This window comes from Hyposmocoma kahamanoa, unplaced genomic scaffold, assembly GCF_003589595.1.
Source record: "Hyposmocoma kahamanoa isolate Upper Pololo Valley unplaced genomic scaffold, ASM358959v1 76, whole genome shotgun sequence".
Lineage (NCBI taxonomy): Eukaryota > Metazoa > Arthropoda > Insecta > Lepidoptera > Cosmopterigidae > Hyposmocoma > Hyposmocoma kahamanoa.
In genome coordinates, this window is record NW_020653900.1 from 1,889,314 (window position 1) to 1,914,116 (window position 24,803).

General features: G+C 36.1%; 2 protein-coding genes across 2 annotated transcripts in view; one reads left to right on the forward strand and one right to left on the reverse strand.

The window, feature by feature from the left end:
- Positions 1-76: 76 nt before the first annotated feature.
- On the reverse strand, positions 77-9,770 carry LOC113232588 (myrosinase 1-like). Its single transcript, XM_026467355.1, has 6 exons — positions 9,730-9,770; positions 6,154-6,272; positions 4,553-5,223; positions 3,946-4,248; positions 1,885-2,123; positions 77-327 (listed from the first exon to the last, which is right to left on the reverse strand). The coding sequence occupies exons 1-6, from the start codon at positions 9,768-9,770 to the stop codon at positions 102-104; spliced, it is 1,599 nt and encodes a 532-aa protein (XP_026323140.1). The 3' UTR covers positions 77-101.
- A 2,316-nt stretch (positions 9,771-12,086) lies between these two features.
- The window catches only part of LOC113232493 (4-hydroxybutyrate coenzyme A transferase), a 35,096-nt gene continuing 22,379 nt past the window's right edge, over positions 12,087-24,803 (forward strand). Inside the window, exons 1-2 of the mRNA XM_026467240.1 lie at positions 12,087-12,447; positions 21,031-21,193. Coding sequence (XP_026323025.1) covers positions 12,261-12,447; positions 21,031-21,193 — 350 coding nt within the window. The 5' untranslated portion in view covers positions 12,087-12,260. The remainder of the gene's footprint in view (positions 12,448-21,030; positions 21,194-24,803) is intronic.

Below are 24,803 nucleotides of genomic sequence, written 5' to 3' on the forward strand. Positions count from 1 at the left end.
CACATATTTTTCTATAAATTTAGCCATTTATGTCGTTTCTGTACTTTGTTTGTTTTTATACTTTGGTGGGTAATGGTTTTTGAATTCATAATTATCATTAATCAAACTAAGCAAACAAATATTGTTAAAGCAAAAGTAACAAAGTAAGGTGCACTGAAAGTAGCAACACCCTTAAGCATCACTATTTCTTTGGCATACGGATCTGGTTCGTAACTGACGTCAATGACTCTACTTCTTATGATTTCTTTGTAAACTAGAGCTGATTTTCTTGGAATACGTTTTCTGTTAGTATCATTCATGTCCACTTCATAGATTCCGAATCTCAACCTGTAAAATTAAAAATAATAATAATATGCTAGACAACCACATCAACTACCAGTACCGGAATTAAAATTTTCTTGAAATCACTGGTCATTGTAATTCCACTAAGATTATCATAAGTCTAAACTTATGATAATATTTGTATTCTACTAGAATCTGCTCATAGTTACAATGGCAGTTGAGTCTCGACGGGGTATCAGTGGATTATCGGGCTTTACACAGACACTCTAACGCGTTACTGAAGCAGACAGACACTTTATGGGCATTTCTGCAAGAAGGCTTCGGTGGTCCAATTTTTTTTCTTAATTTCAGGAAAACATTGAGCAGAAGAGAAAAAGAACTCTAACTTACAAAATATTCCGCTACCGCAACTAGATTCTTAACAGTTAATAACCTATTTAATCGACCGAATTCAGCTACCACCGAAGTCTAAGGATAATTTAACAAGAGGCAAAAAAAAATTTTACAAAAATTAAAAAAATTTTTGTAAAATAGGAAAAGGTAATATAAACATCCAATAATCTACATAAATATTTACTAATATGACTAATTATTAAATCAAGGTCAACACAAAGTGCATTCGTATCTCTTAAAAATAAAATTAGAACTTAACCTACGAGACTTAGCTACGAGAGAAACTAAAAGAAATCAATATTTTGGAACTTGTGCGACTAATATCTTTCAATACTTTTTATACATAACGAGGTAATTCATGCAACTTTAAAATTTATCCTGCAGTTTTTTATTCGCATACCTCTGTCTATCTTTTTCTTTATACCTTTCATAATTATATAATTCGATCGCTTTTTATCTTGGCTTTTCTAGCACGTTCCTTCATCTGCTTGATTTTGCCAATTTTACTTTTCTGTTTTGATTTCCTTAAAAATGTATAGAAATTCTTGCTTTTGAAAGAAAATATGGCTTAGATGGCAGGTATTTTCCGATTTCGGTGGAAGTTTTTTGAATTCGGTAGCATAAAATCCACCGAATTCAAGGCCACGGGATTCAGAAAAAATATTTTTTTTTTTATATATTACTCGTAAACGACAATACTTGTAAAACCAATAAATTCTTATTATACATATTTTAGTTGTTACAATAACATATTATAAAAAATATTACATACAACCATAAAATTTAGTTTTGAATTATCGTATACACCCTAATAATATAGTATAATATAGGTCAATACCTATAGCTCAATGTATAAACCTAATTAAAAAAACAGCCTGGGTCAAATCCACCGAATTACGTATTTATTTCGACAACTCGATAATTTGACCCGTAGCTCAGTTGGTAAGAGTAATACAGTGCAAAATGATCGTGGGTTCAAGTCCCATCGGGTCGAAAAAGTTTTGTCTATGTGTTCGATCTTTGTATTAATAAATAATCATAGTTAAGAAGTATTACAATTAAATTAACCTTCAAATAAAAAACTGCTTCAAGATCAGTTCACCCATATGGGAGCCACAATACCACAGACATACATACAGAAAGACGCAGTTACACAGACAAAGGTTTCAAATACCCTGTTTTTGCGACGAGTGTTAAAAATATACGTACGAATAGCCATGAGCCCATTCAAAATTGTCCATTAAGCTCCAAATAAAATACCCCTTCACATTAACGCCTTCATTCACCGCATTTATAACAGAGCTAAGATAATTCCTAATATAACTGACACGGCTATCATCGTCCAGGCCTGTGAGTGTAGAGGCTCCATTCTCGGTGATATAAATTAGAGGATTGTTGTACTTCTCCTTTAAGAAATTGAGAAGATAGTACAGACCTGGGGCGTATTCCTGAAAAGTTAAGAATAAATTTATAGAAATCTTGTTGAAGCCTTCGGTGCCTAGAAAGGTGACAGCTAATTACGATTAAGGACAGATTACTTAATAGTTACTAGGTAACAAATACATAACTCTCATACAAAATCGAAAAAACCTACGCTATAATAGCCTACTGAGTCTGAGACCAGGCGATCACTACGATGAAAATGTAACCTAAGCACGCGCTCAGAGAGGTGAAAATAACGTTGCCCACCGTGTGCAGCCGTGCGAAGCCGAATGCTCATAAATGAAAGATTTATATGAGAGCTTGCGCCGACGTCGACGCATTCAGCTGTAGGCACTTATCGCATAACCTTGAACGAGTGACGGAGCCCCGCCTTAACGACTAATCATAGTTATTGTAAGGGGCAACGTACAACCTACTTGGTACAACGCCCTAGTTCCCATAACTATGTATTAAATGTACAAAATGTATCTGTTCTTCTATATTAATCATTTTTGGTATATTTGCTTTATTTGTTGCCATGTCGTAAGTCGGTTGAAGCATCTACCACCAGGTTATGATATATGGTGGCCCATGTCGAAGTCCTTGTATCGACTTCACTGATGCTAGTCTAACTCAATGTAACTGAGATGCCCCAACACAGTCCATGAATCACTTGCTGTTGTGCCCTTTGTGCCCTAATACTACACTAGGGAAGATGTCTACGGCCACGGATAACGCAGTAAAGGTGGCAACACTAAACAAAGTCAATAATATAGTCCTGAAATATAAAAGAAGCATCGACATATCGACGATAAGAAAATGAATTTATTGCCAGGTGCAAAATACTTGAAGAGACCAGGGAAAGAATGAACAAAGTCGTAAAAACATATCTTAATATAACACCTCCATTTAGTTTAGAAAACGCTGAGGATATTTAGCCTAAATCAGAAAAATAATAATAAGGTTAAATTAGCAAGTTAATAAGATAATTATATTAAATTTTTATTCAATTATTGATATTCAATTATTTTTTGTGAAATTACTCCACAGGTTTGTTATAATTATTAATACACTCAGAAAAAATTCCTTCAATCCGGCCGGATTCGAACCGACGTCTTCTAGTAAACCGTGCCAGACGCTATATCAAATTAGCCACGGGACAAACCAGCGGACCTCACGAATTTTTTCTATGTGCTTGCGTCGTGTCTTTGTATTTGGTTTTTCAACGACTTTTTAATCGTAACGCCATCTACGAGAAATCTATGACAGATTCATCACCCAGTTAGTACCTTTACAGCTACCAGTCCTGGCGAGAGATGTCGCTATTCGCTGTATTTTAAATTTTTATTGAATTGATATTCAATTATTTTTTGTGAAATTACTCCACTAGTTTGCTATAATTATTAATACAAAGATCGAACACGCAGAAAAAATGCTAGAAGACGTTCGGTTCGAATCCGGCCGGCTCGAAGGATTTTTTTCTGAGTGTTCGATCTTTGTATTAATAATTATAACAAGATAATTATAATTATTTTTTGTTAAAGTGGATTACTTAACGTTGGACGCATTTATTTCTGCATTGACTTCATTTCATATAGCATTTGTGCGTCTTTTTACCAATATATCTATATTTAATTAATACCTTCCAAATGAAAAATTGCTCTTTCCTGAAACTCTCTTCAAGTAACTTTGATCATTATTGCCCTTCATTTGTTGTTTAGAACAAAAGAATTAACATTGAAAACAAGTCGGGCATAAAAAATAAAGGTGCAACAAAATTCATTGGAGCTTCTCACTTAAAACACATATACAAAAACTAGTTTTTAAATAAAACATTATAAAAATTACACGTGTCATTCCAAAATGTGGCCAAGAGGGATCCTTAAATTTGCCAACCATTATGTCGTCTTCAAGTGAGGGTACCGTGAATGATCCTTCCAAAGAAGAGTTTCTGTAAACGTATGTGCTGAAGTAATGGTTAAGGCCCAGGAAGTCGGCCGATCCTTTCAAATACTGTATTTGTTCATAAGAAAAAGGACGCAATCGGGAAACGTTCAGTCCTTGCCGAGCGCTTGCCGCTGCGACCCTATCTATCATTATTTGTGGGTAGTTCCCTTGCTCAGAAAATATTGGATGCATAAAATGATCGTTCTGAAAAGTAACAAACATGTCTCATTAAAAATTAAGACAATGAATTAGACGTAAATGGAGACAATTATCAGTTTCATAGATAGCTTATAGATAGTGCATTAATTTATATATCAACTTGATTGGTAATCATGCCAAAGTTGTAATGAAATCAATTAGGTCAAACAACAACACTTGAATCAATCAGTTTATATTAAAGATACAAGTGCATTTCTTAATCCAGTACAAACTGTTAAATGTATACATGCATATAGAAAAGGACAGCTAACGCTTATTATAATGAATTTAAAAAAACTTCGTAACTTACGTGGAATGCTGCATAATCGCGAGAAGCCTGAACATCTTCAGCAGAACCAGTAGCTGGCATTCCCCATTCCATACTAATAACAAAGCCAACCAGGCCACCTTGAGACGCTCTAAATTCATCGTCATAAATGTGATAGGCTCGCGCATTTGCTAACAAATAGTGTCTCCCACATTCATAATAGCCTTCTCCAGGAGAATAAAGCAAAGGTGGGTGGTAACCAACACCATAACTATAGTAACAGTGGATATAAGGTTCATTGAGAGTCAACCAATGCTTAACTCTATCTCCAAAGTTCTCGTACAGGACTCTAGCGTAATCTCCGAACCAATCCACAATTTCTTCATTTAGCCATCCTCCTCGTTCCTGGAGACTTTGCGGCAAATCCCAGTGATATATTGTTACAAAGGGTGCAATATCGTTCGCTAACAATTCATCAATAAGATTATTATAATATTCTATTCCTAGAGGATTTATATAATCTGGCCGGCCAAAAGGCATAATCCTCGTCCATGATATTGAAAATCTGTAGTTGTTGACTCCCAATTCTTTGAGCATCTCAACGTCTCTTTTAAAGAAGTAGTAGGAATTGGCGGCGATGTCGGCATTGGTTCCATCAGTTATTGATTCAGGCTTAGTATGAACAAAATGATCCCATATAGACCGACCTTTGCCTAATAGTAAACAAAAAATAAAGAACAATCACTAGATAGGAAAACAGTAGGACCTCTTGACTCTACCTTGACGTTTCGTGAACAATACATTTAAGAACAAAGTACTTCAATTACTGGGCTTTATTATGAGCAAGACTTCTCTTGTCAAATGCGTGAAGAAGTCTTTAATATCATTAAGATGAGACGGCTGATTTTGGTTTTCTTAATTTTTCTTTATTGCGGTGGCCTAGTCTCGTCCTCCGTCCGAAACCATTACTGTCAAATAAGAAATTCTTGACCAAATTAAAAGACTAAGCTTCATTCGCATCATGATTCTTTTGAATATGGTCGAGTGTAATTGTTTCGGACGGCTGCCGGATAGAGAACGAGAGTACAGACCCTGAGTCCTGCGTCCTGATTTTGATTCAAAACGGAATCGACCCGATCGGGTAGTCTCGAAATCAGATGGGTTTTTGAGTGAGAAGATGAACCTGATTCCTAATATATCTTTCTAATTTGTGAGTTAAAACAACTATTGTTCCGATTAGAAATGTCAAAAGTTTCCGATCGGCCAGCTGTGAATCGCAATTATGCGCCTCGACTCGGAAAAGACGCAGTTTCCGATCGGGAGAGGCAATCAAAATCAAGCTGATGGACCGGTTTTGGTGACTCTTTTTTGTTTGAAAAATTGGGACCTCGATATTGGTAATTTGAAGCAAATATTTCCCTAAAGATAGCAAACTAGGGGATCCGATTTCGCGCACTTTCCGTTAACCCATCCCAATAAAATTTGGCAAGTAGATGTAATTCCAATAAAAAAGCCGATAAGCTTAATTTTGAGGTCGGTTTTTTTAACAAAAAAATTATAATGACAAATCATACCTGCAAGCATGTTAGGATTTCGAGTTCGATTAAAAATTCACGTATAAGTAATAGGTATGTAACGCTTACCGTCTACATTCCAAGCACCTTCAATTTGATAGGCCGCTGTTGCAGCGCCAAACTCAAAATCATCAGGGAATCTTATTGGACTTTTGTGTGTCAAAACGTCGGCATTAGTTGATATTAAACTGAAAAATAAAAATTTTGATAATTTAATTCTGTAAAGTGGTAGGTACATCACGAATACCAAATACTTAATACTTTTAGCCTTCTGGATGAAAATCGTGACATGTTTTTACCGACATTACTCGTAATGATTGTTATGAGTAATTAAAAGTCTGCAAATTTATTTCGTGACCATTTTATTTAGAAGTTACAGGTTATAATATATATAGTATTATGTTAAACTTTAATTACTTTTTTCCCCCATCTATGTAGTTTGATGCTGTCCGAGACCCTTGTTCACTTGTATGTATTGTTTTTGTTTGTGTTACTATTTCTTTTTTTTTTAAACTTAAGTTGCTGTTTTTAAATTGTATAAAATTTACATTTTACGTTGTTTTTGCAAGCTGTATTCACTCGTAAATAGTTGTGCAATTTAGGTAAGATCTTCACCTTCACACTTTACAGTTTATTACTATTATTCCCAAATATAACATTACAGTATAAATTGCACTAAATGTCAAAGTATAAGAAATTATATTGAGATCGTCAGACCAAAATGAAAATTGTAAGAAAAATACACAATAATTAGAAAATTAACAATTCATTACATAATATTGTTGTCATAAAATTACATTTCAAATATCACTCTCCATCAAGGATCGTCATAAGCTGATAACAATTATACAAGAGGAAGTCAATGCGGTAAAAATTAGAATAAAATAGGAAATGCTCAATATCGTTACAATTTTAGGTCCATAAATTCATTTACAAAGTAAAAAGGCTTTTTCAAGAAAAGTATTTTCAGCCGGCGCCTAAATGTTTCGTCAGATGGTTCAAGTCTGAGAGTAGCGGTAACGCTCATAGTAAGTAGGTCTGATGACACGCGGGTTTTTCTCTGCAAGTGACGTGTGTTGGGGGACTGTTCTCAAATGATCGGTACGGCGGAGTAGGATGCTAGAAACATTTACAGTACCAAATGAAGAAAGATTATTTAATTATGTTATATATAATAATTCGTTTTCATCCATATATTATACATATAAATTATTTTCTTCTTATCGTGTCGACGGTACTTCTGTTCTGTAAGACATTATTGACATTGAAATAGTATTTTGCTGCCACTTTGATCACGCTATCTAAAATCGACTTCAGCGGCGGCGTATATATTTCAACAGGATTATGTCATTATATTACCTCCTAGTGTTTGATGTTTTGACATGACACGCGTTGACATATCTACGTATACGTTAAGTGCCTTGTGAAGGTTGGCACTGGAATTTAGATAAAGTACAACCTAGAAAATATTACAAACACCATTTAAAAAATTGTTCGAGTAACAACTTACAAGCATTTAAAACGACTTTTTTACTTAGGTACAGTAGGTTGGTTATTATGTACATAATAACTGCCTCCGTGGCCGAATGTTTGCCATGCCGGACTGCCACGCAGAGGTCCCAGGTTCCATTGCCGGGAGAAATATTTGTATGGCCTACATTTATTTCTCTCGTAAATTTGGGTGTAATTTGTGGTTATCTATGAGTGTCCGTGGTACCCGCGACGCAGGGTTTCCCTAGTGCGGGGCTATGTTGAGTGTGTGCGTTATATTATTATAAATATGTACGTACACTTTACCATTCACCCACGGTGCCATGCAGATACCTTGAACATCAACACGCTACAACAACCTGTTTCATTATTTCCACTCGCACCAGTCTTTTATACCCGCCCGTGTGACCGTATATTATTGGTGTATTTGACCAGGCCATCTTTAACGACATAATCAGGTTCGGATGTGGACGCGAGGTCCACAGCACGTTTCCTCTCACATTCATTCTATAAATCACTTCACACTTGCAGCCTACAGATGCACTATAGGTACTTAAAAGGCTCTAATGGCATCACAAGATCACGGCCCGTGATTTCACGGGCGCGCCGCACGTTTGTAGTTACAGGCGAGTCCGCGTCGGTACGGGCAGCACTCTTCCAACGTTCATCGCATTGGAACGAGCTCGCGCGGCACGAGCCGTGACATCACGAGTCGCGGGAAATGCACTTGTCTTCACAAGACATGACATTTGACAAACGTAGCTCAAACCATAGTAGGTAGAGCTCGCGACTCACGCCCGAGTGTGCGCCACCACGAGTGTCGTCGTAGGCCCGAGGCGGCCCGGATTTGCCTGTGGCTCAAGTTTGCCCGCACACGGTCTCACATTCACGTACATTTATTTCTATATAAGTTTTGTTTATAATGTTCTTCCCTAATGAACCTTAGGGTATACAACTGTAACCTGTGCAATCAGCGTTAGGGACGTTATCAGTGAGGTCCTGACCCCAGATCAGCCCGTTTACACAGAAATTATCCGGTTTCAACAGCTTCCTGGCCACTGTTGTGAAGAGAGTGACGGCCCATTTATGCAGGCACTTGGCACGGGAGACTCTTCATAATTAGCATTAATTTAAATTTGCGTGTTTACTAACTTCGTTATAATATTATAATTACAAACACTGTACGAAGATATTCTTAAATTAACAAATAATTATTATATTGAGTTTTATGATTCCCAACAATCTAAGTTGGCATCCCTTTTTGTTTTTATCCTGTACAGAGATTCCATATTGCTCTAACGTCGATCGACGTGTAAGCGATTTATTTGGGGAATACTCTTGTGTTCAAAACTTACCACTCCCCGAGCAAATTTGTACTCTACATGAATAAGAATTCGGATTTCTTTTTTCATTTATTTTCTTAAATTTGATTGAAGTGGTTGGTTGTTAGTTTGGTGTTCTCTCAATCGAAATGTCATCAGACGAAAAACCAAGTACAAGTTGCAGTGGACCCTTCAAATAATAAAATGATACCTTCACCAGCTCGGTCGTCATCGAAAGCTATGCTGGTGGTTGCACGTTGAAAAGGACAAGTGAAGATTAGGACATTTTGATTATTTCTCTGATATGACCTCTCTTTCTGGTATATTCCATGTCTTTGATTGTTAATTTCATAGGTTGGACTTGTTTATCATTGTTATTTGTTGATTTAAGTAAGTAGGTACTTAGTACAGGCAAGCTCGCCTAACTGTTAATAGTTTTAATAATATCATTAGTGAGTAAAATACCATTCCTACTTTAAAATATACCCAGAGCTTTGTTAAATTTATTGTTTTTATTGCATGTCGCATACATTGCTAATTCTAGATGTTACAGTGTTGAGCATAGCAACTACAGCAATATATAAGTACATTTATTTGTACTTATATATTGCTTAATACATTACCTTATAACATTATACTGATTTTTATTATTATTAATATTGACAATAACATCACATTACTATATTGAATTATACTGAATATGAAATACATATATTATACGTTCAAGAGTTGTTGTTGTTTTTGGTCCAAATATATCGATTTTACTTGGCAACCCTACGGATTTCGCATTTTGACTTTGTAGACCACTGAGCACATTTAAAAAAAAAATTACCAAACTGCTGCTACAATAATTGCAATCCTCTTATCCACCATGTTAAAACAAACTACAACTTTGTTCCTTTATTATAATATGACTGATATAAATATGGACAACATCTTTATCACATCAAGTAGAGTTTTTATCGTTACATCAAAGGTATTATTCCTGTAAATCATTCTAAAACACTTCTTAATATTATCTTTACAATTGTATTTTACTTATCTATACAGGCCTTTTAAAAATCCTCGACTAATTTTCAACGCCTCATGACTAGTCTAGTCTTTTAACCCTCAAGTCTTGAACTTAAAACTAAAACTGAAGACTAATTCGAGTCGAAGTCTTTTAACCCTAGGAAGCTTAAAAGACTTATAGGACTAAAACGACCAAAAAGACTAAAACGACTGGCGCCTCATAGCCTCGGGAGTCGCGAGTCATGAGTCGTATGGCGTGATTTTATTTCTACCCACAAGGTATTTATTTTACGATTTTTGTTATAAGTAAATAAACGTTATTATTTACCACGTACGTCATTTTTATTTATAAACTTCGGGTTTAATAAGACATAAAATAGGTATAAGTCTTTGCAAACAACTCGAGTCGTTTAAGTCGTTCAAGTCTTTTGAGTCTTTTAGTAAACGACTGAGTCTTATTAATAAAAACTCGAACCCCCAGTCTTAATTTTAGAGTCGAGTCCTGTAAAACGGAGTCGAGTCGTTATAAAACGCCTTAAAAGACTGAGTCTCTTTCATTGCTAGGTAATCCTTATAGAATTACTCTTGAGAGTACAAAGACAATTTAGTACAATTAGTCGCTTTTATCACAACTATCGGCCTCTCAAGCACTTTTTCAGTATTTATGTGCGAACATCGAGTATATAACCAGAAATAGAGACGAAATAAAGGTCATCCATCCCTGGTAACTCATCAGTCAAATGTTACTGATATCACTTTTCAATATGAACTCTGACTAAAAACTGAAATCACAAATTAGAAAGCTGAAATAATACAGCACCAACAACCGACCTGTATGTACGTCTCCGTATATTCCAAAAATATTCTGTATTTATTGTAATATAGATAATATCTCAAACTATGGGGGGCAGTTCCATTCGATGGTGTGGGAAAAGCAGCAACATCAACTAATTACAAAACAAACAGAATCACTTTTCATCGGTAATTAAATATTACATTATGTAATTTTTCAATTATCGTCCAATAGAGCAAAGCTCAAGTTAAACTGGGCGATTTGAAGTGAAACAATTGACGACACCCGTCAATTGTTTCGAGTTCGGGCTTGCCAATCGGAGCGCAGTTGTCACCATAAAGATATAGCAGAATAGTTTTCAAACAAATTAAATGAAATTTCGTTTCTATTTCTGGTTATATACTCGATGTGTGCGAAATTCAATTTCAAATTTACCATGACCTTTTCGGTGAAGGAAAACATCGTGACGAAACCTTCACGTCGAAGAAGATTCACAACCCGAGGGTTTCTGAGGAAAACTCGTGCAGTTCCCAACCTGTATTGGGTCAGCGCGGCGGATTATGGCCTAAACTTACTTTTTTGTTACGTGGCCTAAACCCTGGCCTGATTCGTGCCCAGCTGTGGGATGTACATTACCTTCCTTGAAATTAAAAAAAGAACTATGACGCTGTATGATAAACATACCATCGACATTGGTCCTTGATAAACTATATACAACATATATATACATTATTAAAATGTAATAATTATCAGAATTATCATTATTACCATAACCTTACCTAAGCTTTCAGTGATTTTTACGTTATACTATGTCTGGACATAATTGGCCCGAAAGGTTTCGTAGGGTAATTATGCTATTGGTAGAAATGTGTTCTGTACTTCATTACCCTAACGTAAGTTGAGTCTGCATTGGGAGTTACCGAAAGCCACTAATTTCACTGATATATATGTATATTTATTACTTTTATTCTCTAAACGATAGACAGTCACACCGGACCGGGCGGCTCGCAGTAATGCCACACGATCGCATTCATGCATCTTGCTCATACTCAAAACTGGTGACACATACATCACTCGCACACTTACAGGTTTATGTTTGATCTCTGTATTATATTGATTGATTGACCAATAATATTGATTTATCAAACTATGACGACATGAAAGCGACTTAGGGATTTGCCAATCGACGTATGGTACTCACCGATTGTTGCCCCTACCGAAAGACGAACATTATATTCCCCGCAATGATCTTGTTCCCGTTTTAACAGGTCAAAATAAAGACGATGTATTTTTTTATGTGTCTTTAATGCTAACCGGGAAAAGCCAAAGAAAAAGAAAAAATACATTGAAACGTCAATTTGACAAATTAATTTCTTAAGTCTGTGGCCGGCGTCGAATCGCAGGCGGGCGTAGAACACACGTCTAACGTCGAACGCTTGTTATTGCTATTTTTCTGTGTAAAATTATTACATTTGTTAGTGACCATATTGGAGATTTCTTCATAATTATCTCATTTAACGTAGTTATACATTACAAGGCTGAATAAACACGCTTTTAAAATGTCCGGAATTAGTAAAATCATTCCCCACATTTCCAGTCGTAATTTTGGAACAGTAAGTGCCGCGTTATACAGTGGGAAATACAATAGGAGTTATTTTACGTACACACAAGAATTGTCACAGCCGTTGGATCGGAAGCCGGATTTTGTGACAGCGAAGGAAGCTTTTGAAAAATGTTTAAAATCAGGTACGGTAAATGCATTGTTACTTACTATATTGTTTGTGAATGACGATCAGTTGCATATGATTATTCTACCTATTACCTCGTTAAAAAGGGATATGCAATGACGTTATATACGATACGTACTGGAATATAGTCCGAAGTTCAAATTAATCAGTGAATAGGTTTAAGGAACCTTAAGCCTTATTTTATGGACTCATAATGTTTATATTGGCATGTGGTTAGTGTAGGTCTGTTTTTTATAAATATTTAATATCCATGGCCTTGGACAATGTTATTTTTGGTCTTATTTATTCACAAGATGCAAGATTGTATACTCCCTTTGAGTTAGATTAAAACTTCTTATGTTTGATAAGATTATTTGTACAAAAATTTATCTATACTCTTCAGCTCATATGACTAGAAGAACCTTTATGAATTAAGTATATTATTATTATTAGGGTGGCTTCATTTAGGGCCTATATGCTGCCCCTCATCACTGTGACGATCAACTGATCCATTGTGATTACCACTAATTGCATTTCGGAGTCAAGACCAACAGCCTTAAACACTAAAAGGCTTTCCTTGCTCCAACACTTTTAAATGTTCTCTGGCTGTAGCTTGTGTCTTCTCAGTATGAACTTTGTTTGCTCATCCGGGTGCAGCATTGGGTGAGGAGCTGCACAAGAGTGGCAGAATCTACACTCTATTCTCTCTCTGCCCAATATTTCATATGTGTTTGTTCAAGCCACAATGCTCTGTTATGAATCTAGTGAGCATTCTGATGCCATTCTTCTCCAATGATTAATTAAGTACATAGTCTAGTGATGAAGTTAATGTGAAGAAAAGTAATACAAAGTTTTGACCACTTGCCCCGCTAAACTGTGGCCTAGGGGCATACACATTTAGTGGGTGCACTGTCTGTCAATTTTGTGTGGTAAGCTATGTGCTTACCACTAGGTTATTATTATTAAATTAATAAATTTAGTAGTGGCAGAGGTCCTTGTGAAAGAGTTCGTCCAGGGAAGTACTACCAAACTTACTTATTTCTGCCACCAAGCAGTAATGTGAGCATTACTGCGTTCTGACACATCAGGTACATGGAACTTGTCAACTTATGTCTCAGGGTGCCGGGCGCAGTGGCAGTGCCCCTCAGAACAATGTGATTTAAAGCTCTGATTGGCACCAAAAGTGTTATGGATAGGAGGTTTGCTTACCATGACACGACTGGTTTGTCCCTTGTCTGGGAAGACAGAGACTTTCCAGACAGTCACAGGAGATATTGTACAAGTAAAAAAGTATGATAAACAATAGCCCCGGTACTTGCATGCATGTACATGCTTCAACAATAATAAGGAAAACAGTACAAAAACTCTCTATGTAAGCCCATGATATGTCTTTATATCTGTAGATTAAGTCTTTACTTATTTAATCTATCATTACATTTGTCAGTGAAACACTCTCCACAATTCTGTTATTTCTTTCTATTATAGCTGTTATAGCTTTCTGAACCTTCATAACCCTGTTTGATGATTTCACCTATTAAACATGTATTTTATACACATTATTATTGTTATTCCGTGGGGCCATCCATTGACTTGCAATTATATGGACGTCGGGTCCACGCTAAAAAGTGTCCGAACTTATAGGGCGTTAAAAATCGTATACAGAGCGTCATTCACGCTTTAGTCTTTGTTTGTTCGACTGACAGCGAAGCACGCAAAATTAGACAGTACTGCGATGATAATTACAATTTAAATTCAACATTTTAGCTTTTTCATATTCCTTTACATGTCACTACGTTTAAATCGGTTGACTTGGGACATTTTTTTCGTGGTTTTTGTATTAGACCCGTCGTCCATTTATTTGTAAGTCAATGGGGCCATCACATTCTTTCACTTTTGTCTGTTCAGTACGGCTTATTTGTAGCATTCTCTCCCCCTACCTCTAATGTTTCCTTGTATGATTAACAGGGTTCAGTGTATTTACCTAAACTGCAAGGAGTAATACAAATGGAGTTGATAATAGCTCCCTCCATTCCAATCTCCGATGATAAATAATAATAAATAGATCTTTACTATATCTAGCTATATTACCCAGAATTAGATTCTAAAACGGGTTTTTTATATTCAGAATTATATCTATGGAATGCCATCGAACCACTTCATTGCATAACGAGAAATAATATTACACTGTAAAAACACACCCATTTTACACAATAAAATATTTGGCATTGAGCGGGAACTAGACGTAAATGCTGTGCTGTAAACAAAACTATAGATCAATTTATAAACAGAGTAATTCTATATTTAAGGTTCATGAATTGAAGTGTAAAACAAGCTTCTTTAAGCATTGGATTGGAGTGATGGATTATAGCACACTCAATTTCAGGTGCTTTTTAACCAACTTCAAAAAAAGGAGGAGGTTCTCAGTTTGACTGCATGTTTTTTTTTGTATGTATGTTACGCGATAACTCCAGTATTTGTGAACCGATTTTCATGATTCTTTTTTTGTTGGAAAAAGGATACCTCCATAGTGACCCCATTTAATTTTGAAGAAAATCATCCACCTCTATGGGTGGCTGTTCACGCATGAAGATTCAAGTTTATAAATGGCTCCTAAATTTTATTATAAGCAGCAATTATTTTAATGGTTGATTTTGCTATTCTCCAATTCAAGGCGTTTTTCTCTCAATAAACTTTGAGTAGTAAGAACCGATTTTTATTATCTCTTGTGTCAAGTCCCGTATGGTGGCGAACTAGGGGATGAATCCGGGTTTGCGCACTTTCCGGTATCCGATTTCAATAAAACTTGGTAATTATATGTAATTCCACGTACTTTGGGGTCGTTTTTTTTTGTTCTGTAAGATAGGCTTACATTTGCCCCCAAATTACCTGATGTTAAATGAAGAATTGATAATGGTACCATCCACCTAAAAGATGACATTAAGCCATTCTGCAGTATTATATTATCACAAATAGATTTAAACATATTGATACTAGTGTCAAGGCAATAACTTTAGTAGAATAGTGCTGCCACTATTTTAAAAAGTAGTTGAAAAAACCAAATACAAAGACGCGACGCAAGCACATAGAAAAAAATTCGTGAGGTGCGCTGGTTCGTTCCGTGGCTTAGTTGGTATAGCGTCTGGCACGGTAAGCTAGAAGACGTCGGTTCGAATTCAATAAAAATTTAAAATTCATCAACATTAGTTCAATGATCTAGGTGTGGAAACTTAAAAGACAGAGTTGCTTTTGCAATTATAACTAGTTTGGATTGTTATATTGTGTTGATAATTCTATATAATGATACAAAGTTTATTTAATTAATAGGAAGGCAAGTCACCATTGTAAGGTAGTGGGAGCCATACTAAGTGTAAATTACTTTCAATTTTTATCTCTATAGATTGATGTTTATTCATTCAGAATGTTGCAGCCGAAATTACATCATTCACCACGCTTTTTTTTAGATTACTGAGAATAATAACATATGTTTGAGACACACAAATAATAACAAAATATAATACATATATTACTTGAATGTGCTTGTTTTGTATTGATTAATTACCTCCACTTGGAAATTAAGTCAGAAAAAATTATATCGCAATGTTCATGTCATTACCCCTTGACACTCACTGGCAGAACTAGGGCAATGTCAAGGAGATCATTAGTAACGACTTTGCTATTTTTGTCTAATGACGTTTCAAACTTGGCTGAACATCTGAATTTCGAGTTTATTGAAAAATGCGACTTTTTATGTGATATTTCATGTATTTTACTTTCTTGCAAAGAAAAGGAAGATATTAAAATTTATTCACAAACGCAAGGGTTTACAATGTGAAATAAATTATTGTTTTTAACCGACTTCACAAAAAGGAGGACTTTCTCAATTGGACTGTTTTTTTTTGTGTACTTTACGCGATTACTTCGACATTTGTGAAATTTCGATGATTCTTTTTTGTTGGAAAGGCGATACCTCAGTAGTGGTCCTATTCATTTAACTATTCTATTTAATTTCTATTTAATTCTATCCTATTTAACTGCCTCAGTGGCCTAACGGTTACCATGCTGGACTGCCACGCAGAGGTCCCAGGTTCGATTCCCGGGCCGGGAGAAATAGTTGTATCGCCTACAATTATTTCTCCTTCTTGAGTTTGGATGTAATTTGTGGTTGTCTATGTGTGTGTCCATGGCACCCGCGACACAGGGTTTCCGTAGTGCGGGGCTATGTTGAGTGTGTGCGTTATTTATTTATTTATTATTATTATTTATTATTCAAATTTGAAGAAAATATTCCACCTTTATTAGATTTCACCCGCCTTCCAATAATGGGCAATTATTTGCACCGATTCGTCTTACAAGTTTAATATTTCGTCAACTATACTTATTCTACGCAGACTAAGTCACAGGCATCAGCTAGTTACAAATAATTTAATTTTTTATTGAATTGATATTCAATTATTTTTTATGTGAAGTTACGTCTTCTAGCATATCGTGCCAGACGCTATATCAACTCCACAGAACGAACTATCGGACCTCACGAATTTTTCTGTGCTGGTTGTTTTGTCTTTGTATTTGGTTTTTCTACGACTTTTTAGCCGTAGTGCCTTCTACGAGAAATCCATGAACGTATTTCGTTACGAGATGTCGCTATTCATTATATTTAAATTTTTATTGAATTTGTATTTAATAATTTTGTATGTGAAATTACTCCACTAGTTTGTTATAATTATTAATACAAAGACTGAACATTTAGAAGGGCTAAAAAGTCGTTGAAGAACCAAATACAAAGACACGACAACAAGCACATAGAATAATTCGTGAGGTCCGCTGGTTCGTTCCGTGGCGTTTTCGTTGTTCTATATTCACCTTTTACTTTTTTGTATATAGCAATCGGAAAAACGCCTTTGTGCATTATTGTTTTAATTCCAAACATTACAGGCTCCCCTGTCTACCAGTAGATAGGCAGACCGCTATAACTGCATCCCTGGCAGAACGGTTACCACGCCGCCGGGCTTCCACGCAGAGGAATTCGTATTGTTTCGGATTCGAATGGGACTTACTGTACAAGCGACATCCAAAGTGGGTCCGAGTTTTCTAGATTTGTGTAGTTTCGGAACACTCGTTACGAATGCATTTGCAACTAATCATTTATTCATTTATTCATTTATTCATTTATTCAGTATGGCGAGTGGGCTTACAGAGCTTATCCAATACACCCACTAGCTTAGGTTACATTGATAATAAAAAAAAATAAAAAATTAAAATTAAAATAATCAAATAGAATCAACATGAATTAAAAATACTATAATACAATTTTAAAATGTCATAATTTTAACCTACTGAATAACTAATGTTCTATAAGTAAAAAATAGTCATTTAAAAATATGTTTGCCTTCATAAGAAGTTGTCCAAAGGAATCGGCAAATAGATCTATGTCATAGCGGTCAGCAAGCATATCGCCGATGAGCGTGAGCGCCCGCACGGAGGGAGCGTGCGCAGCGCGAATTGTACGTACAAACGGCCTTTGCAGCAAGCGCGGCCGTCTGCGCGGAGGCACTATCCCAGTCTCATCCCAACTGATGCGACTGGGCACCTGAATGCCGAATTTCTCCAGGATATCAGGACAGTCAATTTTACTGCGCACGATTGACAGATAATGTACTACGAGCATCCATTTTCGCCTAAATTCAAGCGTTTCCAAGTCTACCATGGCTGTTATAAACAAGGAGGGGTAGAGAGACGGATAATACCCATAAGTTCTCTTGTATAGCCATCGAGCGAATTTACGTTGTAGTCTTTCCACTACGAGGTTATATTTATTTTGGTGTGGATCCCAAATGATAGCGCCGTACTCAAGTTTACTGCGAACGTACGCATTATATAAAATTTTTGCTACTCCACTGTTCTGGAATTGTGAAGCAGTTCTCATAATGAAACCTAGAGTTTTGCTAGCTTTTTTGCACATGTCGGTCACATGATCATGAAAATCCAGTCTGTCATCCAATATTAGACCAAGGTCGCGAATTTTATTAACTCTATCCAGAGGAGCGTCATATAAACTATATCTACTAAGCAGAGGAGATCGTTTACGCGTAAAGGTGATCACCTGACACTTATTTACGTTAAGTGGTAATCGATTAATCCGACTCCACTCGGCCACGGCATCAATATCACATTGGAGCGCCTCAATATCTGACGCCTTACTAACCTTCGTAAATTTTCTTCGTAAATTCGTAAATCGGAGACATCTTATAATTTGGCATACTTATTTTTTTCATTATAAATCTTATTACCAGCAGGAAATACAATTAACATTCTAAAGGTTGTTATAACATGCAATTTATATGCTACGTATTTATGGATGAGAGATAAATAAGTCCACAGTTGAAGGTAAATAATTGAAGAAATTAATCCATATTTTCATAACATTTTATCGTTGTGAATTTTTATTTTGATTGTTACAATATGTCATGTTTACAAAAAGAAATGTGACATTAGGAAATGAAACTATTTTTCCGGATTTAAATCGCGTATATTTGTTTTTTCAAACAAACCGACGTTTCGGGCCCTTTACAGGTCCCATGGTCACGGTTGACTGAGGTGGTACAGTCTTCAACCAGTTATGTCTAATATTAATGCAAACCACCCTATTTTTTCACTATAGTTACAATAGTTATTAATTAAATACCTTATTTTTAATTTTACAAAGAAAACATTCCAATTTACGCTACATTAAGTTTTACAAATTATTTTATTGAATGAATTTTTATTAGGTTTAATTTATTATTAATTATTAATAGAAATTAGAATAAACTAAAACATATTAATTAGTACTGCAGTCTTATGTCTGTTTGGGATTTTTCATTAGAGGAAATACTGGATCCCAAACTGGTGGTACGGAGAAAAACCTTACCTTACGTGAGAGGTGTTACAGACAAGATCAGAAGAGTCCTCAGGCGTGCATCTATCAAGACCTATAATATACGCGATTTAAATCCGGAAAAATAGTTTCATTTCCTATGTGTAACAATCGCGAAAACCTAAGAACTCGAAATGTGACATTATTATTGAAAAAGGACACGGATATATGTTTCAAACTACCTACCTCACTCTTGTAGTGGTGTTATTATTGAACAATGAATCATGGTCATAATAAGTAATACACTGCGACTCTGCCCTCCTTGTCATAACTAACGTAATTCTTAGCATAATTGTATTAAAAAAAATACAGTCGACCTGAGAACCTCCTCCGTTTTTGAAGTCGGTTAAAAATGTCAAAATTCCATCTTATACCGAAATGGTGCAGAGCAATAGTCTGGAAGTAGTTTATATTATGTAATTGGCCGGGGATATAAATTAATTCCTCTTTATCATGAAATGTTAAGGGTGCGAAATAATGGGAACGCACCCTTAAAAACAGCTAATGTATATATTATTCTCAATTTCTGATTTCCAGTTTTTACTCCCCATTCCATATCACTTTCACGCTTAGGATTAGATCTCCAGATAAATTTATTAATATATGCATGACGGGTCCCGTATCAAAGCAGAATAACAAATTTTTGCATTAACTGTAAGGAAAACAGGTGAATAAATAACTTGTTTGCTGTTGTACTTGAGCTAAATACAACTCATTATGGTATTAAATTGATACGCGTTTGCTTCTATAGTCCATTTCTTTAGGTACTTAACTAAATATGATGTCTGTTTAATGAAATTACATTTATAAAATGATGTTTACTAACTTCAAATACAAATACTTCGCTTCATATGAAATTGTGTGCCTATTTTTATACCTATTGATTTGTAAAGTATATGTTTCAATAAAAAGATGCATTAAGATTGTTTACATTTAGTTAAGTACCTAAACAAATGGACTATATTCACTTGTTTATTAGATGTTGAATTGGTTCTTTACCTTATGTCATATATATAGCGTTAATATTTGCGTTTAAAAAATTGGGATTGTATGGCTTAAACTTTGACTGAGTTTTTTATTTCGGGTTTTAGTCTTTTTTATTTGAGGCTTTTTAGTTTTTTATATCGGGCTTTGTATTTGAGGCTAGTTTTCACCGACTTCAAGAAAAGGAGGAGTAACTCGATTCGACTGTTTTTTTGTGTGCATGTTACTTGATTACTACATTTACGGCATTTGTGATCCGATTTTGATGATTCTTTTTTTTGTTGGAAGGAGGGTATCTCAATACGAAATTACAAGCTTATGGGACTTGTCAACTATGTCTCAGGGTGACGGGCGCAGCGGAAATGCCCATAAGATTTTAGCGATTTAAAGCTGTGAGTGGCACTGCAACTGTTATAGGTCGGCGTGTCGCTTACCACCAGGCGCACGACTTGTCAAAAAAAATGGGACCTGTAAAGGGCTCGGAACGTTAGTTTGTTTGAAAAAACAAATATACGCGATTTACATCCGAAACAAATATGTAGTTTCATTTCCTATACTTACAGTAGACCTACCGTGTTTGGGTTCAGTAATTGATCTCGACATCTTTCTTACAGATAGTGACTTTATTGTCATTTTTTGGAGTACACTGTTTTGTATCGGGTTTTTTAAAATTTTAATTTAAATATTTGTATTATTTGTCATCAGGTCTAACTGTATTCGCGCAAGGTGCCGCCGCCACGCCCGCTCCTCTCCTGGACGCCATGACAGACGTAGGCATGACTGGCTCTATGAAAGATATCAAGGTCGTGCACATGCACACCGAGAAGGAGGCCAAATACGTCAGACCCGAATGCAAGGACGCTTTCAGGTATGTAAAAAGGAAATAACATTAACACATAAACTTAATACAGTGTGAAATTGAACTAATGGACCAAAAATTTTTATCCATATTAAGAGAAATCGCCGTAGTAATTATTTATGTTGCCTCTGAACAGTTAAATTTGACTAATTCAATTATTTGCTTCCTTTTATAAATTATAAATCCATCTGCTTTGGGTATTTGTTCAGCAGTAGACGTCAAAAACGAAACTGCATGTTAAAAGATGATTTTATCATGTTGAAAAAATTGACTGAACACTTTAATGACCATAAAAAGTAACGAGTTCGCGTTTCGAGAGCGCGTTTCTTGACTTAAACAATACACAATTTGCTGCTGCTGTAACAACTGCATCAACCCATATACGTTCTGTTGGGCACATGTCTCCTCTTCGTAAAAAGTTTGGGGTCATAGTTGAACCCACGTTGACCAAATTTGAGTTCGGGACATCACTTCGATGAGCTAAAACTCGAGATCAGTATTTGAATATTACAAAGAAAAAAAAACACACTACTTAGCGCGCTTTCCCATTACGTCTTAACATTTTATTTGTTGTTGGAGGACTGTCGTGTGTAACCTGTTCCCATATCACGACTACTGTCGTGACTGTGTCGTGGATGTTTAATTTATCGTTGAACGACTGTCGTATCTAGCTGTTGACACTAGACCGTGACGACACTATATCGGTTCACGGCAGCCGCCTTGTCGTTTGCACGACAGAATCGTTAGAAGCTATGATTATCTGTCGACACATTTTTATCGTGACGTTTTGTTTACGTCAGGCGACTATCGTTCTAGCTCTTCCCATTATCACGACAGTCATTCGTCGTAACGTCAAAAAAGTCGTGAACGACAATTAGTCGTGTTTTACTATATATATTTGTGAACAGCTTCGTTTAAATATACAAGTTACGACAGTTTAAACTGCACGACTATCTGTTGTCACGACGTAATGGCAACACGCCCTTAATATTTCATGATAAAGAGGAATTAATTTGTATCCACGGCCATTTACACAATATAAACTACTTCCAGACTATTTATTTGCGCCATTTAGGTATAACTTCGAATGTTGACCTTTTTAACTGACTTCAAAAAAAGGAGGAGGTTCTCAGTTCGACTGTGTTTTTTTCTGTGTATGCTACGCGATAACTCCGGTAAAATTTTGTGAACCGATTTTGATGATACGATTTTTGTTGGAAGTGGGGTCCTCGATAGTGGTCCCATTTAAGTTTGAGGAAAATATTCCACCTGTAAGGGTGGCAAACTAGGGGATGAATCCGGCTTGGCGTACTTTCCGGTAACCGATTTCAATAAAACTTGGCAAACAGATGTAGTAATGCCATGAACTTTTGAGGTCGGATTTTTTAGTACGCTGTACTGAGATTTACAATATGTAGCAGTGTTTTTAGTAGCATTGGTGCTCCTTATGAAAGATTTTGTCCGGGGGTAGGGTGGCAGTACTAGCCTTACCTATTTCTGCCGCCAAGTACTAATGTCAGCATTACTGTGTTCCGGTTTTGAAGGGTTAGCGCCCAGTTACACGAGGCATTATGTACATTAATGGCGAATCAGAATAGTATTTACTAGGCAACAACATTTAGGGTCGTATTCTAGAACTTTACTCAATGCTCAAGTCAGGATCTGAGTATGATTTCAAGCACTGGAAATACGACCCTAATGGCAGGGACTTGAGTATGATTTCGAGTGCTTTAAACCATACTCAAATCCTGACTTGAGCATTGAGTAGAGTTCTAGAATACGACCCTTAAATTCCTCTTAGAGCTAAGTCCAAACTCATGGTACCACGATTTCGTTTAACCAAGGTAAACAACTCTTTTATGGGGAATTGTATACGTTTTTACAATACGATTCCGGAGCATATATTAAGTTTATCATTTCCTAAGTTTAAAAACTACATTGAAAATATTTTGATCGAAAAATCATATTACAAATTTGAAGACTACGTGTTAGATAAAGATGTATGGAAAGGCGACACGGCTCCAGAATTCACACAAATTTGATTCAAAGTATATTCCATGGCATTTAAGTTTATTTGAAAAGAGCAATCCTTAGAGTTTCTTGCTCGTTCTTCTCAGGGAGGTCAGCGTAGTGAACGAGCCGTAGCTTAAATGTGACGTTTTCAAGTGTAAATTGATTTTACCTATGGAATAAATAATCTTTGACTTTGACTTTGACTCTAAATAACAACCGCGCGGCCGCCAGACCAAATTCAAGCCTGCATCGCCCGCGTGTTCTTCTTTACGTATTCTAGCTTTTAAGTTAAAACGTAAAAGCTAAATACGTAGAGCGTATTTTGCCATGACAGTTAGACAACTGCTCTACGTATCTCCGCGTGCGTCTGCAAGCGGTCGCTGCGTCGCGGCAACGCGACCCGTCCTCTCGGCGACCGAAGTGACCGCGATGAAATTTTAAAAGCATTGTACTGCACGTTTTTTTGCAGTATAAATCCGAACCGAATAAACAGTGGCGCATACATTAGATATAGAACCGTTCACACGGTGTTTATCCTGCAAAAAACGCATACACAGTCGTACAAACGCACCTCGAATATTGCAAAAAAAAACGTGCAGTGCAATGCCGTGTGAATGGGGGGTAAGAGTACTGGTGAAACTACACGCACATGGGACTTGTCTACTCATGTCTCAGGGTGACGGGCGCACTGTGCCCCTCAGATCTTTGCGATTTAAAGTTCTGAGTGGCACTGCAACTGTTATGGACAGGCGTGTAGCTTACCATCAGGCGCACGACTTGTTCGTCCCATCACTTGATATTATAAAAAAAATGTAGTATGAACATTAGCAGTCCTGTTGAGTATTGGTCAATGGTAGGAGAGATTGAGTTATTGTCAGTTGCACATATAGACTTCGCGCATGCATTCCGTCCAGTAGCAGCCCAAGTTCAATGTTCGAATGGCGGCGTATAACATGCAAATATACGTGCTTTGAATACTTCGCTAGTATTTTTGAACATGCGCCAAGTATTTTCGAAACAAATTTTTCTTATGATCTTTACACAATAGCATGTACACTCAGCACAACAATACAGCTTTACATATAATTAATCTAGGTACTAAACTATGTAGATGGAGATCGCATTATCAGTCTACAGAAATTATGTTAATTAACGACTTCGGCGGCATAGAATAGATTTTTTTATGATTCTAAGTGATGGGGCGAACAAGTCGTGCGCCTGATGATAAACGACATGCCTGTCTATAACAGTTGCAGTGCCACTCAGAGCTTTATTATTGCCGCCAAGCAGTAATGCTCACATTACTGTTTGGCGGCAGAAATAGGTAAGGCGGCAGTACTTCCCTGGACGAACTCTTAAAAAGAATAGAATAGAGTACAATAATTTAATTCATACTATCAATATCACAATATTACAATTAAAAATACAATGTAAGGGGATAATTTGATCGTCACTAACGCAAACAATAATAATGAATATACAATAAAATAGTATAACTACTGCTTGTCTTAATAAAACGATGTCAAGTAAAACAAAATTACAATTGTTTCAGAAGAAATCCATTGACACTGTAGAATCCTTTATCCAATAAAAGGAGTTTTAGTCG

What these genes read in the sequence shown, in the direction of transcription:
- LOC113232588 (XM_026467355.1), bottom strand. Translation starts at nt 9,770, where the DNA reads ATGGTGGATAAGAGGATTGCAATTATTGTAGCAGCAGTTTG. An exon ending in ATTATTGTAGCAGCAGTTTG is followed by an intron (nt 6,273 to 9,729) that starts GTAATTTTTTTT and finishes TTTATTTTTCAG; the next exon opens with TTTAATATCAACTAATGCCG. An exon ending in AGGTGCTTGGAATGTAGACG is followed by an intron (nt 5,224 to 6,153) that starts GTAAGCGTTACA and finishes GTTTACTATTAG; the next exon opens with GCAAAGGTCGGTCTATATGG.